This window comes from Bombus pascuorum, chromosome 1 (assembly GCF_905332965.1).
Source record: "Bombus pascuorum chromosome 1, iyBomPasc1.1, whole genome shotgun sequence".
In the NCBI taxonomy this organism is placed as follows: Eukaryota; Metazoa; Arthropoda; class Insecta; order Hymenoptera; family Apidae; genus Bombus; species Bombus pascuorum.
The window spans coordinates 20,118,327-20,134,909 of NC_083488.1; the positions used below are offsets into that span (position 1 = coordinate 20,118,327).

At 33.4% G+C, this 16,583-nt stretch overlaps 1 protein-coding gene and 1 long non-coding RNA gene across 2 annotated transcripts in view; one reads left to right on the top strand and one right to left on the bottom strand.

Moving 5' to 3' along the window:
* The first annotated feature begins 7,533 nt into the window (after positions 1-7,533).
* The window catches only part of LOC132907479 (icarapin-like), a 54,748-nt gene continuing 45,698 nt past the window's right edge, over positions 7,534-16,583 (top strand). The window contains exon 1 of the mRNA XM_060960621.1: positions 7,534-7,794. Coding sequence (XP_060816604.1) covers positions 7,728-7,794 — 67 coding nt within the window. The 5' untranslated portion in view covers positions 7,534-7,727. The remainder of the gene's footprint in view (positions 7,795-16,583) is intronic.
* Positions 11,438-15,478, bottom strand: LOC132907503 (uncharacterized). The gene is made up of 3 exons (XR_009658186.1): positions 15,386-15,478; positions 15,170-15,318; positions 11,438-11,874 (listed from the first exon to the last, which is right to left on the bottom strand). It is a non-coding gene; the product is annotated as an uncharacterized LOC132907503 (long non-coding RNA).

The window sequence follows — 16,583 nt, forward strand, 5'->3', positions numbered from 1 at the left end:
AGTCTTAATGTAACTTATCAATTACTTAAAACAAACTTTACTATTCGCTGTCCGTGAACTGTAATTCTTTTGTAGAATCGTTTAATCGATAATGAAACATTGTTGAGTAAATTTATGTCTCACAACTTAATATATTTTTAATTATGGAATTTAATAATAAAGTTTGGTTAAGAAGTAAAATGCCTTTGAGCGATTGGAAAATTAGTTTTGCCAAAATTTGCCCCAATCTTATCAAAACTTAGAAACAGAACATACTGAATCAGTTATTATCAATGCGAAGATCATACAATACGAGATAGTTCACGATATTTCATTAACGAGTGAAGTCTCATGGAAGACTGAGTGACACTTTGTCACAATAAGATTTATTTTATATGATTACTAAGTAAATTACATCAAGAACGTAATCTGTCCTCGAAATGTTCAAAGTGATTTCGTGACAGTCATCGTATACGATAAATCATATGAGTGTTAGACGAAATTGAATAAACAAAATATTGGAATAATTGGAAACCTCTTCGGAGAAATCATACCTTTCCTTCGTTTGAATAATTAACCAAAATTTTTTATTTTAACGAAAGTTAATTCGCAATATTACGTTACCAAATCAGAGCATATTATTACTATGCAATGATTCAGCATCTAAGTGCTTATATTTTCGTTATCGATAAAATTAGAAAATTAAAGGAGGAAGGATTATTCGTACATATCTATTAAATTCGAGGAAATGGCTACTTCGTATTTAAAGTTTTAATTAAACATCGAAGAAATGAAAATGCCTCATTCTGTCCGAATAACGTTCTTTTATTAAAATTTCGAACCACGACTTTCAAATATAGCTCCGATAAAAACGGAAATAACCACAATTTAAAGGAAGCGAGTTGAAATGGTTGCGATGCATTACTTTATTCTTTCCGCGAGCAAATCATGCAGTTCAAGTTCGAATGTTCTGGACACGTCACCATTTGCAGGTACACTGCATACAGTCAAGGAGAAAATATACGTGTGCAAACGGACGGTGTAATTACGATATTTTCAGCCGTGATGACTCAACATTTGCGTCGCACAATGGTGCTGGTACCAGTCTCAGAGAAGCACACTTACTATCATTGCACCATTAACCGATAATGAGGAGCAACCTGACGACACATTATCTAAGAAATATTCAGTCGAACACTCTTCACACAAAGCTTTTGCCGTTGTCCATAGACACCAACCAATGTCCTAATTTCAAATAAGGGAACAAATATTACCTTAAGATTACGTTCCAGACAGTTGCGTAATAGTACAATCGCTTTTTTTTTTCTTGATACACAATTTCATGTTAAAGTAATTGTATATTATATACTACAATATAACAGACTTAAAACTAGGAGAACTACTAAACCGTCTAATGATATGATCAAATTGTTGGATTCTAGCCAAAATCTGCTGAACCTTCTTCGATTCCTGATATCTACAAAATTGTATTTAAAATTATAGACTGCTAACTGTGCTGCTTCGCTAATGACCTCCGCTGTTAAAATAACGTTAAATATATATAATAAAATCAAATTATCAACACCGTTCGAAATAGCTGACTTGCAGTTTGACAAAAATATTCGACACATACATATTGTTCACTAACAAAGTTACGTAGGTATACAGGGCATTTCATTTAGTTGGAAACGATGGAATATTTCACGACAAATTGAAGTTACCAAAAAATTGTTCTTACAGAATAGTTTTACAAATTCTCCAACCAAGTTTCCAGCAAAAATGTTTTCCTAAACACGTACAGGGTATTTCAGTACCTTCCCGCAAAACTTTACTGGTGTAGTCTATAAACAAAAATAAGAAAAAGATATTTTATAAACATAAACTCCTAAACGCTTCGTTAGGAAATTACAATAAAAATATGAAACGACAATGGGTTACTTTCTTCTTCGATAACACATAGGAGTTGATTATCGGTTCACATTATAACACCATTTCAAATCGTAGCTTGTTATTAAGAATGCAAGACTGGCATCTATGCGAAATACAGTCTATTGTATTACCAATTTCTCGTTGGGAAATGGAAAGGAAACTGTTCTTAATTGCGTAAATGGGTACGAATTAATATACGAATATAATAAATATATATAATAAATATAATAAATAGTAATTCTTTGCATTAACTCTTGATGCGTATTAATTTGTGTTTCACAAATTTTTTCTATCACAGTTTCTCACAAGTGAAAATCCATTGGTGAGATATCTGGTGATCTTAGTGGCCAAGAAACAAAATGAGAATCAAACCAAAGTATGATTGTTAGAAGGTTGCTAAGAATGTAGGTTTGATTAAATTAATTGTTTAGATGATTAGTTAAGGTTTATATAGCGATAAGTAAAGAGTAAGATTAGAATAAGTATAATGTAAGGAAAGCAATTATATAGAATTTGTAAGGAATCATGCATAAAATCGGGAACCTCCCGAAGCCGAAAGGCAAGAGGTAATAAATATAAACACAAATACAATATAGCATTCTTTTCTTAACCTTGCTTATAAAACATACTGGAAAAGTTTTGCGGAAAAAACTGGGACTTGTAGACAATTCTTTTCTTCTGAATCAATCTTCATTTCCAAGAAACATTCCTATATCATTAATTTTGTATCCATAAAATGAATCGCAGTTGTACCTACAGCAAGTTAAAATCCGATTGCGTCATATTAACATTATTCATCTCGGGCACAATGCAGCTACTACGATCACGTAGACTAATATAGTCTATTTTGTGAAACTGAGTAAACAAAGAGACCTCAGTGGAAGTCTTGAGTCAAGCAAATAAATTCAACGTTGTGACGAGAATCCTGCGAAAACATATGTATATTTAACAGCGAAATTCGTTCCTCCTTCGTTTCATCAAATAATACGATTGTAAGAACGTTAGACGTTTATCTCTTATTTGTGCATATATACATTTCCACTCGCAAATTATTACTCGCTAACGACAGAGAAATCCAAGTTTACTACAACTACATATACAGATGTTCTCTGAGTTAACAGCTCTGCTCGTGAATGAGAAGTGGATCTTATACGTCTATAAAATGGAGGAAGTTTATTCGAACTTTGCTCGTAGATCATGATATCTAATCTCTAATTTCGTTTACAAGCAAGAAATTAAAATTACGGATTACATATATCATTGTTCACTATTGGAAATTGTGATTATCGAAATAGAAATCATTAACAAAAGACTATCATTACTTGGAACTAATATTTATAAGACTAGTATTTTTTTACTTTCACTTTCTGGAAATGATGTAGGAATAATAACGAGTACAAAAGTATAACTAGAAAAAGAAAGAAACTAAAAGCAGAAGACAGAAATGACAGTGACACAGGTGAAGTAAACAAAGATAAGACTTATCGTTTGAAATGGCAGTTAAAATAGAATGCTTTAAAAAATAAATGGTATTAAGAGAAAATTTATATTAATAACATCATTAATAGATTAATATTATGGCAATGAGCACAAAGATGATTTTCTACAAAATAATTTGATTTGAACCTACTACATAATATCATACATTATACATGAAACATGTAATTACAGTAACGTAATCGATTCCGTTTTGTTATTCTTTAAAGTAATCGAACGAAGCACAAAAATCGTATCTCGCAAACAACGGTCTATCACTTCGTTTCTGCGAGTCGTGCAACTGATAAAACGAGAAGATGAAAAAAGAACAAAAAAGAATAGAGAAAAAAATAAAGAGGAACTGTCGTCGTTGCAAAAGAGATCATACTAGAAAGTCATTCGCAACGAAGATCAGGATATCGACGGGCACAATCGTAACACACGGCTTTATGGTCTCCGATAAAACACCGGAAATCCTCGTACATTTAGAACGCAAGCCACGTTGTTTACGACTTTACGAGACACCAAATTAACGCCGACACCTGGTCTTCTCTTCGAAATAAATCTACGCCAACTGATGATCGTTCGATTCATTCTACGTTTGAATTTCACGATTTCAACGAGCCATCACGGAGAAACGCCGCGAAATGGAGGAAGTAAATCGTTCGAGCATTATTACAGGATATCGGAAAATTGGTAACATTGCTTTGTCGCCTGGCCTATCGCAAATCGATCTTATTTTATTTTTCAAATCATTGTCCGATGTGCCTTTGTTACTATTAATATAACACATAAATTATCGACGATCGCCACGTTTCGAACATTATGTCGAATTCTGGCGAAAATATTACGTAACAGTCGAACACGTCGCGTGCGTAAATTTTATTCAATCGCATTATGCAAAATCGCAACGAAAATGTAATACATATTTCTCGAACGATTTCGCTTTGTTAACTCGATGCACGATCAAACCGATCGCTCATGGTTGCTCGAACACCATTCCAGATTTTCTACGTTATAAATCGTAATCGTACACTAGACCGGAAAGATCGGAGGAAATGGACACGAAACGAAAAACAACAATGAAATACGACATCACGGTCGATCCACGGGGCGCATTTTCGCGAAATCGGCGCTAGTTTCCAAGCAAGTGTAGCATCTCGAAAATTCGACGGAACATACGTGCAACGTCGTTAATGAAACTTCCCATTTATATTCCATGACCGTATGATCGTTTAACGTGCGTCGTAACAGCTCACATAAGTACTCACGATTCACACTGTAGGCCATTTACTTGCACGATCGTTTGAAACATTCGCGTATTCAATGACCTGTTGGAATTGCATCATTAGCTAAGAGGAACTACGTGGTTTCGTCGACAAATTCTCCATTCGTCGACGATTACACGGTCTTATTCGTATCTGGTTGCAAAAAAATTGCCACGTTGTCGAATGTCTGGACTCGTTAATAATGACTTTTGAAATTCATGAAGTGTCACACTTGCAGATGTTCGGTGAAAACAAGTTTAAAAGTGTACACTCTTCTTATTCTACGATTACAACCAGTTATTACATTGCTATCGCACGTACAGTTAACCTTTCCTTGTGGTGATATGAAATGATCAGTTATATTTGCATATCTGCAAAGGTATCCTTGACGTGCGTTTTTTTAACGTAATGTTTGTAAAGATGAATTGAGGTAAACTGTAAATCGTAGAACGTGCAAATCAATCTGGCATGAATGACTGACGTTTAAATGAACAAGAATTTTTTAATGAAATTGTATTCATTCGCAATGTTATTGAAATTTTGCGAACGTTTACTAAATGAAAACTTCCACTTTGAATATCACGATACATTAATTATTAAATCACGTTCCTAATGTCTTATTGTACTTTATATAGCGATATATTTTGCATACTAATGTGGCTACGAACGCTGAATATGTGGTGCGACCACCGGTCATATTTAGGTTATGTTACTTTATCCTTATATTATTATATTAAATAATATATCTCTGATGCTATCAATTATTGTAAAAATGCAAACTCAAAAAAGGAATAGCGTATTCAAATTTATGAAAATCTTACAAAATGATAGACACCTATCTTAATAAATTTATTTTTTAAAAATAAAGCGACAATGGGTTATAATGGAAAAGAATGTTTGTTTCACTACTAACCTTCATTACTATTCCCTCCAACATTGACTTCTAAAACATCTTGTACATCATCTTGTGTCGTAGGGGAACACGGAGAAATCTAATTCACCTTTGAACCAGAATGGACTGATGCACATAACAATTCAAGGTAGACCAACGCACGTACAGACATCATTAGCATGTATGTAGTTAATGTAGCTATACATACCTACAAGTACCGGAGTACCGAGTGAGATTAATTATCTTCGAAACATTACCAAGGTTATTTGTAATATCGGAAATACCAAATCATTCGATAATAAATAACGTGATTGATGACACTGTTTCCAATATCTGAATTTATTTCCATGATATGTAACATTGCCTCGATATTTCAAGAAAACGAAGAATACATATTTTCGAACGATTGTAAGCAGGGCCGTCCACACAGAAGATGTAACAAGGTTATACAGGAGCCCCGGAAAGAGGAAAAAATAATTAAAAAGAAAAAAACTTAGAACGAAAAGTTTTTAATTGGTTAAAATTAATTTCATTTTGTAAACTCGACCAGAATGTGTGCAGAACGATTAAATGCACATGTTATATTAACTATCGATAAAAATATTATAAAAAATTGAAATTTTTCAATATTATTGATGATATAACAATAAAAGGTTACATATTTAAATATGTTAATGTTTATTTTCTTATTTTTTGGTATTATTTTCTTTATTATGTCTAGTCTTCTTCATTTTTTCGAGAAAATATGCTTTTTTACCGATAAGGAATTATTTGGGACTCCAAAATATTTCTTGCATCTGGCCCCCCTATTAAAAGGGCCAATCCTGATTAGAACTAAGTGAAACGGTGAAACTGATTTATGTATGTACATAATTTCATTCCACTATAATTAACGGCGCACTGTGATTATAGACTGATTGGTTAGAAAAATTAAACTCATGAATAAACCGATGCTACCCATCGATGAATTCACAACATCAAGGATCTGTAGGAAATATACCCTCCGTTTATAACGTTTAGCTCCTTATAACGTTGCAATTATATTCTATGAATATCAGGAAAGAAGATAAAAGAAATGATATAAAAGAAGTCACACATTTATGTAATGACTTCAATTATAAATGTTTCCTTTGGCAAGGATACAATATGGTATTGTAAGATCAATTATTTCAATAAATTATTTTATATAATAGAATAAAATTATTGAATATTATTATGTTCTTATAATATTTACAATATTTTATTCTACCACGATAATATCTTGGATGAATTACATTTTATTTTTACAAATAGCTCCTCCATTGCAATAAAATCGGAAAATAGAGATTTAAAGAATTATTAACAGATTTCGTACATATACGTGTAGCATAATCTCTTACCTGACGATACAAACATGGACAAGCGGAATCAGTAATCCTGTATTTAAAACAGTAGTTGTTGAATTTCATTGGTATAAAATTCTCCTCGGCATTCCAGTTTAAATGCACATGCACAATAAATATTGGAAATATAATGCGTTAAGTCCATTTTATAGAACAAATAACATAGCTGTGGCTAACTTTTACGTCTTATAGTATCATTAATTCTCCAACGTGTTTATTGCAAATAATCATAGCTAGTAGTTAACGCAAAATCATACGTTCAAAATTCGCAGAACGGAAAAAGAACTTGTTCATCATATCCACAGTATCATCCATAGTGTTCTCTATCATTATCACATCAACGACGTCAGTTTGTAATTCTCTATGAAATTAATTATAAAGAATAGTCGCGATCATTCTGTTTACACAGTTGTTGAATACGGTAGCGACATAGCAGAATGTATTATAGTAGAATGTAAATTAGTAATACCGGGAAAATACGTTGTGCTATGAGTCAAGCAGCGCGCCGTACAGTCACGTGACCAATTGTTCACGTGATTACGACGAGATACGCGATGATTGGTCGAGCAGCAGGCGAACGATCACATATAGAGTGGCGCGAGACAAAAGTCGTAGTGCAAAGCGTCAGCGAGTTTCAGTGAGCTGGTTCTGTGAGTGACCTTGATCCCCTCGCGAGTTGTGTGACAATCTCGTTCGCAAGAAGCCGAACCCGTCAGTACTAATCGAATCATCGTAGCAGAAACTTACCGCTAGCGGCTTTTCTAAATCAGCGCGACAGGAAAACAAAAAGACAAAACAAAAATGAAAACCTTTGCTGCAGTTCTACTCGTCGCGGCGTGTTTCGTCGCATATACGCACAGCTTCCCCGGTGAGTACATAGTTTTGTGGTTACGGCAAACAAACGAAAAAGCCCCGACTTTTTCGTCTGAGGCATAAAAATTCGATACGAATGACGTACGAAGGGACAATTTGCCCGAGACTAATTATGCCGACAGATGGATCCGGTCACGTTCGACGCTCCGTCGTTATCGTTGTTTGTCTTTCGGGATTACCTTCGAAATTAGTTTCTGTCGACCCTACAACGAATAGAGTTTTTCAATTCGTTGTTCTCGAACAACTGAATAATTTTCCGAGGGGAACGGACAAGTGAATAAAGAGTCGCGCTCGATAGAATTCCTTGGCAATTGCTAAGGTCATATTCGTGATCTTGTCGCGTAACAGCTGAATAAATGCTGTTACGAGCGAAAGGAGCATGCGTGCACCGAGTATTACGTGCGGGGGCGAAACGTATAGTTAAAGGTATAGAGTGTTCGAAAAGTTAGTGCTCATTCGTTAATCGCAGCTTGTTTGTTGTACATGTATGAAACGTTCAACTTTTAAATTATATTTCCTTTTTTCAAGCGTTAATACTAGAACTATCGAATTTGTGGATTGGGAAAGTTTGTTTTTCTTTTTGTATTATATGTATATTTTTTATAATACTTCCATTTATATTTGTTTAGTATAAGCTCTATACTCTTAGTTATCAATAGTTTTAATGTTAAAATATTAGAAGCTATAAATTAAACGTTATTAAAATAATAAATGCCAACTTTATATTCTATAATGTAAATACATATGTATCTACATACATACCTACATATATTCGTGACGAATAGACGATTTTGAATATTTACTAAAAATAGTTCAGGGAATAAACCGATTCGATTATCGTGTGTGACTCATCATAACAATCGCGCGGACTCGAGACATCCAAAACAAATGCTCGATCGACATAGATCGGTTTCGTCAAAGAATATCAAACAAGCTAATCGAATCAAAACATTGTTCTTCTTACTATCAGTGACACACACGATATTCGATATTTATCTGATACAAGACTTTCGAAACTTCTCGGAACGTTTGACTAATATTTAGTACGATGTAGAATTATATAATAATTGATCTTTCCGGGGGGTTAGAGAGTACCATACATGGATAATAGTAATATAAATTGAGTGCAACATTAAGTGAAGATAGATTCATTCGTAAAATCTCGCGAATATTTTTCATTTTAGTTTATATCTATAAATCTTTCGTTCTCGGAAAATTTCTCATACTTACTCATTATATTTATTGGAAAACTAAAAAATTTCGCTTTACTTGGTATTTTATTATCAGATGCATATAATGCAAATGGAATAACAGATCTATAATAAAGTATACAAAAATTAGAGAAATTCAATTCATGCTAGATATTAATAGATATGCTAGTACTTACGATCGGCAGTACATGTATATATATAAATAATAGTAATATACACTGAATATATCAATAGACTATATGTATACATTAACGAAAGATAGACTCATTAGTAAAGAAAATCTGGTGAATTTTTTCGCTTTAAGTCTATAAATCTTTCGTTTCCGGAATACGTAGGCGCGTACATATTTGTAAATGGACTTAACTTTTCTCATAGTGGGCATTTTCCTGCCGGAATAGTGCCATCTTGCTGTAAAACTTCGCAAATCAAGAGCTGCGTCGGCCTGCTGTTGTTTTACACAGTTTTATGCGAAAAGTTGTATGCAGTATGGTCGTACGCTCAAATAATCGTTTTCTCCTTCTCCTCATTGGTAGAAAGTGAGCCAGGAATATTGCCAATTGGCATATATGTTTATTTTATTTCTTTTGTAGTATAATTCGCGCCTTAATATAGCGTATAAGTTTAAACTTGTACGTTTTAAATCTTGCCTAGTGTTGCGTCATTCTCTTAAATACATTGCAATTCAAATTGCTTCAACGAAGCTTTCCACGATATTAGTCACATAATTTTATTGCTTTTTTTTAGCGTGGAATCATTTTTTGAATATTAAGAAATACATGTTACAATATAGGTAATGTAGTTTTTGTGAGAGATGAACTTAAAATAATGGATTTTAGCACAATAAATACTTTATGAAAAATGGATATGAAATAAAATAGAAAGTTGGTAAACAATTGTAGGAGATGAGGGAAATTATACTAATAATTAATAAACAGATAATTGTTTATTTAAACGCATTGCTTATAACATTAGCTTGAAAAATATTTTGCTAAACCATTTAAACGAATAATATAATGAGAATTTGTTTATGGTAGATACTAATGAAAGTTCAAACTCTAAAATAAAAATTTATAACCTTTAATGATTAGGCTCCGAGTAAACTTTTCAAATTCAAAGCTTAAAGAATTCGAAGTATGTAGTATTCATTTTAAAGTTTATGACTGTTCCTATCTTTTCAATGTTCTGAGAGATTCGATGGTTTCAGATACATATTATGATTTTTCCAACTGATTCAAAAAACCTCGTAGCCTCGAAAACGTTCTTCCAAAAGAATATCTTCCAAAATTGTCATTGAAAGTGACATGATTGAAAAGTGCTGTTTTCACTTTCACGATCACGTTTGCATTTCAGCCAAATTAAAGTGTTTCAAAAAATGTACAATCTTTAAAATCCTTTAAGTAATTTCTCAAATATAGCATTGTTCTCTCACAATATCGTCACTGATTTTTAACATATAGTACACATAATCTAGTATAATAATTTACTTTTTTCTTTAAAATACGAATAATATTTTCGCCTTGTCAATTTAGAAATAATAAACAAATCAAACTCAAAAATCAAGATATTTAACTGATCACTTATTATGCATACCTACAGCAATCATCGGGTCAATTTAATAATTAATTTAATTTAATATGACATTATAATCAATGTCACAATTTACGAAACAAGCAGAGGTAATGCGCCTTACAGAAGATCGCAAGAAACCTAAAGCTCAACACTTTTAATATAAATTTTGAGTTTATTCACATAGGTGGTGAATAAATAGGAATTCGAAACAGATAAACAAAGAACAAAAATAACTACTTTGTAGTTAAAATTAAAATAGTCTGAAAGCTTGATTAAAACGAATGATTAACATAAACAGTCTCCGTTTTCGCACGTGAACCGTCAGTCCTCGTTTCTTTTTAAGCCGATTACATCCTAATACGTATTCAAAGCGTTGATTAAGTTCTCGTGTTCGTCTCGACAGTTTATTCATTACTACGTTCTTCTTTCCCACATGTATAAGGCTAAGTATAATTACATAGGTGTTATAACAGTAACTATCGTTATTAATTTAATAATGCAATTAATTGATTAAAACTGACTGTTAATCGATAGTTTATTTTATAATCATCATTAAATTTTACCATATATCTAATTATACTGAATGGGAATTATTTATTATATGCTAACAGGCAATCGATAATTCTGAAAAATTGAAAAATGTTAATTGCAATATTGAGAAAGAACCAAGAACGATAAGTAAAAAATAGTGTGAGGTAAGATAATCGATAAGATAGTAGTTAAAATTGAATTGATAATTGAACTTTATAGTTTATAATAGTATAAAGTAAAAAGTAAAATTTTCCTTACGTTATAAATATTTCTGAAAAATGATCATCTTGCGAAAATTATGTGGGATGTAAAATAGGGGCACGCGATAAAATTAACTTTGATCAAATATCTGGACGCATGTCCAATGTCCAAGAGAGAAAAGCGAGTATTCTGTCGCAGGAAGAAATTGCCGAGTGGTATTGTTGAAAGTACTTTGGATCGTTTATGAGGTAGAAGACAGCCCAGAATAGTTGGCGGAGTATCCAAGACTCGTAGATCCTGGTATGAAATTCACTTGGAGCGTGGACTTTGCTAATTAGTACCGACGTCGTTTTTGCAAGCTCGGAAGAACGAGGGAAACTCGTTTAATTGGTGCCATTTCATTCCGAAGATAATTGTTCGGATGAATTTCCGTCGAACCGGAGTTTACTCCAGTTGTGTTTTGATCCAAGTTTCCTGTCAGTCAAGATTTTGTCGCGCCGTGTGCCGGGTTGCTTCATTATTCCGCAAATATGCCTCGCATTGTTGTCTGTCCTGATGAAAAACTAGGGGAAAAAATGAGAATTGCCGGGCTATATAGGTTGCAGGTTGAAGAGAAACAAGCATCGTTATTGTATGCTTTCGTTGACCTGTTTCTATTTCTTTCTCTAGCATTAAAATTTATGAATTAATTGCACGTTTCTGTAGTGCATACTTATCATAGTAAACATAATTTCAAGAATGACAAGGGATGATAACAGATATAATACTATATGATAATAATGAAATTATGATTAATGCTTAAAAATTGTTAAACGTATACCTTGTATGCAAACTGACAGTTTACGATGAACGTTTTTATCAAAAAATATTATTTTGCACCATTTTTAAGGTCAATTTAGATTTGAAGAACGAGTAGATGGTAATTTTAGTTGATTAGAGATTTTATACGATATTATTTATATGTAAAATGGGAGTCGTTACATTCTAGCAAAAGATATTACTTTTTAACTGTCGTATTTTTATTTTATAAATTATAATTAATTAATTTTTGTGATAAAATCATGTAATTGTCTTTTTGATTAATTTTTTCTGAACGCATAAGACGCAAATCCGTAAACCATAAGTAAGGAACTATTATTTCCATAGGAATTTTAATCGTTTTGATTTTATCCAAACATTCCAATGCTTTCAATATGGCTTTGATGAACTCCAATTTGCATAACACATACAGATAAAAATCTCTGTGAAGCATATATTCACCAAGTAAAGTGTATTCGAAGTAATTTATAGACCGTGTCGTATTGTAGTTAACTGGAACTTTGGGAATGCATATGTATTATACCTGATTGTTAGCATACTTGTCATAGGTATAATTTTTTTGATGATTCACGAGAAGTGACTGAAGAACTTCATACGCTATGTACGTAATATATTTTATACACTACGTATTAATAAAGCACAGCTTATATTTAAACTGAATTTATAATTTCTTCTTATATCATCATAAACATTCGTAAATTTATATATATTTCATGGTTATAATATAGCAGTATATTGATACACTTTAGCAATTTCAAAAATATTATATTCTGCTTTAATTTTATTATACCGTGAGATAATTGAAGCCTGCGTTGTTTGTCAAAGAATATCCATTTCGAAAACTCTTGTACTATATTTTATTTATACTATATTTAATTTTGTTCAGTACCAATATTACAATATTTTAAACGAAAGTTTTATTTTCATAATCTTTACAAACCTCCAAATAAAGAATCTTCAACGCGGAGGTGTAAAAATAGATCTGCGAAATACAAAATCATACAGCACTTGCAAAAGTACGTAAGAAACGTCCAGTTAGCACAAGTCCCAGAATCAACACAAACGAAGACTAAATTAGATAAAGGTGTGTACTGAACCAATCACATTTTTATTCTTGCTTCCATAAAGGCTATTCTTTGTGTCAACGATACATTTAAAAATAACATGACAAATATTTTACCGCAAAAATGACTTGTACCGTGAAACAAAATTAATGATAGGGAAGTTAAATTTAATATATCGAAAATTTTTTCGATTTACTTTTTACGATTTATTTTTTTCTTTTTTCGATTTTTCGCATTTTAAGTCAAATTATATTCTATTATGTAAAATCATAGTTTAATCAAAATTTGCGAATCTGCGTTAATTGAAAAGTCATGTGTCTATATTTACATATCTGTGTGTCTCTAAATTTTTCAGACATCTTTCATAATTAGTAATGATCGCTCCGTATATAAAACGGAGTAATACTCATGTAAAGCCAGTTGAAAAATTATTTTAGATCTAAAAATGTTTGGTCATTGCCTTTTAATCTGTCTTTCGATAAGGATTAAATTGTACGAATCTTATTACAATGTAAAACGTCGACACTTCGAAATGCGCAAAACTTAATGACACAATGATTTTTCTTTGTTCAAAGAAATTTTCAGTGTTTGACCTTGCAGTCCCCTCAAAATTCGAAGCAACGCTCAAAATTGCCCGTCTGTCACGTTCAGATGTAACACGAGGCCTCCCACATTTTTAGTTTTTCCATAAGCTTTAGGATTTCTCAGTACATTCTATACGGCATGACGATTTCTATTTAATAATTTCACAATTTTTGCCAACTTTTCTGGATTTTTAAACCACTTTGATTTGGGTTAAATTTAACTTCATATTTTTTCTTTTTTTTTTTACTACCGAATATTGATATTTATACTTTCGTTCATTTGGGATTAATTCCACTTGGACAGTTTATTTGTCACGAATCGCGCAGATATACAAATTAATTCGCGACAAAAGAGGTGAAGGCCTCGCTAGCCAGCATTTAATTATATCGCGAATAGGATACGCGACTAATTACTTCCGACATCGTTCAATCGTTAATTAGTTTATCCAGCATGAGCCAACTGGTTAGGTATTGTCTTTCTTTTTATATGCCAACGAACGTAGCCAGAAACGTTCAACGTCCACTTATTCCTCTATCTCTGCATACGTATTTACGCATCCGTTACGAACGTAAATGGATGTTTGCGCTTCCTCGCGCCGTTTCGTGTCACGCTCAGTTGCTCGGTTTATTGTATACGTACCTTTGCTCGCTATCCACCTGCTTAATAACCTTCCACGTTGAAACGCGGTACAACAGCAAGAATATGGGCTCGAGCAAGCTTCGCGTTGCGTTGAATTTTAATTTGACCATTGTAATCAGCGCGCGCTGAACTATTTCATTCGATCCACTCCATACGCAACTAAACAGTTTCTGATAATTGGCTGTGAAAAATCACAAGATTTTATTGCGATTTTGACATTTGTTTAACGCGACGGTAGTCATTTGTAATTTGCTACGCTGTTGAGGGTTAACAGAAAATAAATATCAAAGTATAAAAACTGTGTTGCTTGTATTGATACACAATGATTGTATATATACTTATTGATGAATATATAGTTTATAACTGTTCGTCATCTATAGACCAGAATATTAAAACGCCGTATCTCTAGAACCAACACGAATCATATTTCCGTTATGACTTATTCCGCTTTGTCTAATTAGTTTCGAGAGCTATTAACGCATTATATAATTACAACAGATATTCCCTCGCAAAGATTCCTCCAAGGTATTCTACTACTCATAAATTTCAAAATCCATTCAATAACTTAAACTAACGTAATAGTTATATATCATTTCAACGTTTTCTATTAAACGCACGCCAATCTTCATTCATTCGAACAAGTTTTATCTTTCTACTATCACATCAGAACGAAACTTCAACTTAATACAAACCTAGCAACACGAATATATCCTTCAAATAACTCGAATAAAACTTCACCTTGAAAGCTTACTTTGACAACTAGTAAAAGCCACTAGAATGATCCATTGTCTATCCAAATCAGCCATTCAATCAACTTAAACTCTTCACCTATTCTATTCAACTCTCAGTCAAGTTCAGCTCTTGCAGTGTCCTCGACCAACTGCACTCGACGACGTGTCCCTCTTGCATGGATCATCGAAGAGAAGGCCAACCCTCAGTTCCCATGAGACAGAATACTCACGTAGACTAGGATATACGCTACCATTTGGATAAACGATTACGTGATCTTTTCGTGATAATGTAACGTGTACCTCGTACACAGCCAGAGCATGCGTACACCTGTACCTATATATCCGTAGACAAAAAGCAGCCACGAATTATGAGGAACTCGGTATTATTTTCCTGTCGCGAACAGGTCTGCCAGCCGTTGACGTAGTAGTGTATTCTCGGTTTGCCTTGAGTGGCAGTGGCAGCGCACAATATGCGGCCATTAGGTATGCCGGTCGCGTCGCACCACTACCGCCTTCGAGTAATTTAAATGAAAAAAGGGGGTACACCCCCAGTCACTTTGCCTGGCCGGCGTGCTTTTTCTCCGCTGATGATCGCCGCATCCGTTCACCGGGTCTGCTGTCCCTTGGCTGGGCTCTAACACGTTCGCCCTGCCACCGAGACTCTCCAGGAGGGTCAATTTAGCACACGATCATCAGCTACGTTATCAGCGATTGAGTTTATGATCATGGGAACTCCCGGGACGCACGATAGTTGTAGCAGCTCGATAAGAGCGATAAGATACAGTCGTATCTTTCAGATAGCTTAACCTGTCACCTATGTAGGTATCCCTTTGAATTTCCATGACCCGTATAATGGATCAAGTATAATCTATATATCCGTAAGATGTCGTACGGAGCGAATGTGACATTACGGTCAAGAATAAAACACGTAGGTGAACGATGTTGTCGATGACTGGACAAAATTGGATTGCGTAGAGTGAGTGTTTCATTGAAGAATAAAGTCATTAGATGTCTCAATCTATTTTACTGTCCAACTATGGAAAGGGCAATAATTGCAAGAAGTGTAAAACCAGTCTCTTTGAGTCCTCGATTCAATGCTACAAGGAAACAGTACGTTTGTCACATTTACACAAAATGTAGCAAATGTAGGAAACGACAAAAGTTTCTGTCGGTTTCCCACAAATTGGTTGTTTAACGGATACTACCTTTCATAATTGGATTCGCCTTTTTATTTTCTAAGCTCCAGCTGTCTTCCCTGCAATAGCTTTAGTTCAATCTTTTATTATTCCATAGTTTAACCTTTCTACCTTGATTTCTATTTTCCAGATCTTTCTATTTTAATTGAAAAAAGTAGATTGTAGGAATGTTTTAGGGAAATCCACAGATTGTTTAAAGTCTAATTGAAGAATCCAAAAGAAGCTACTTCGTTGCAAC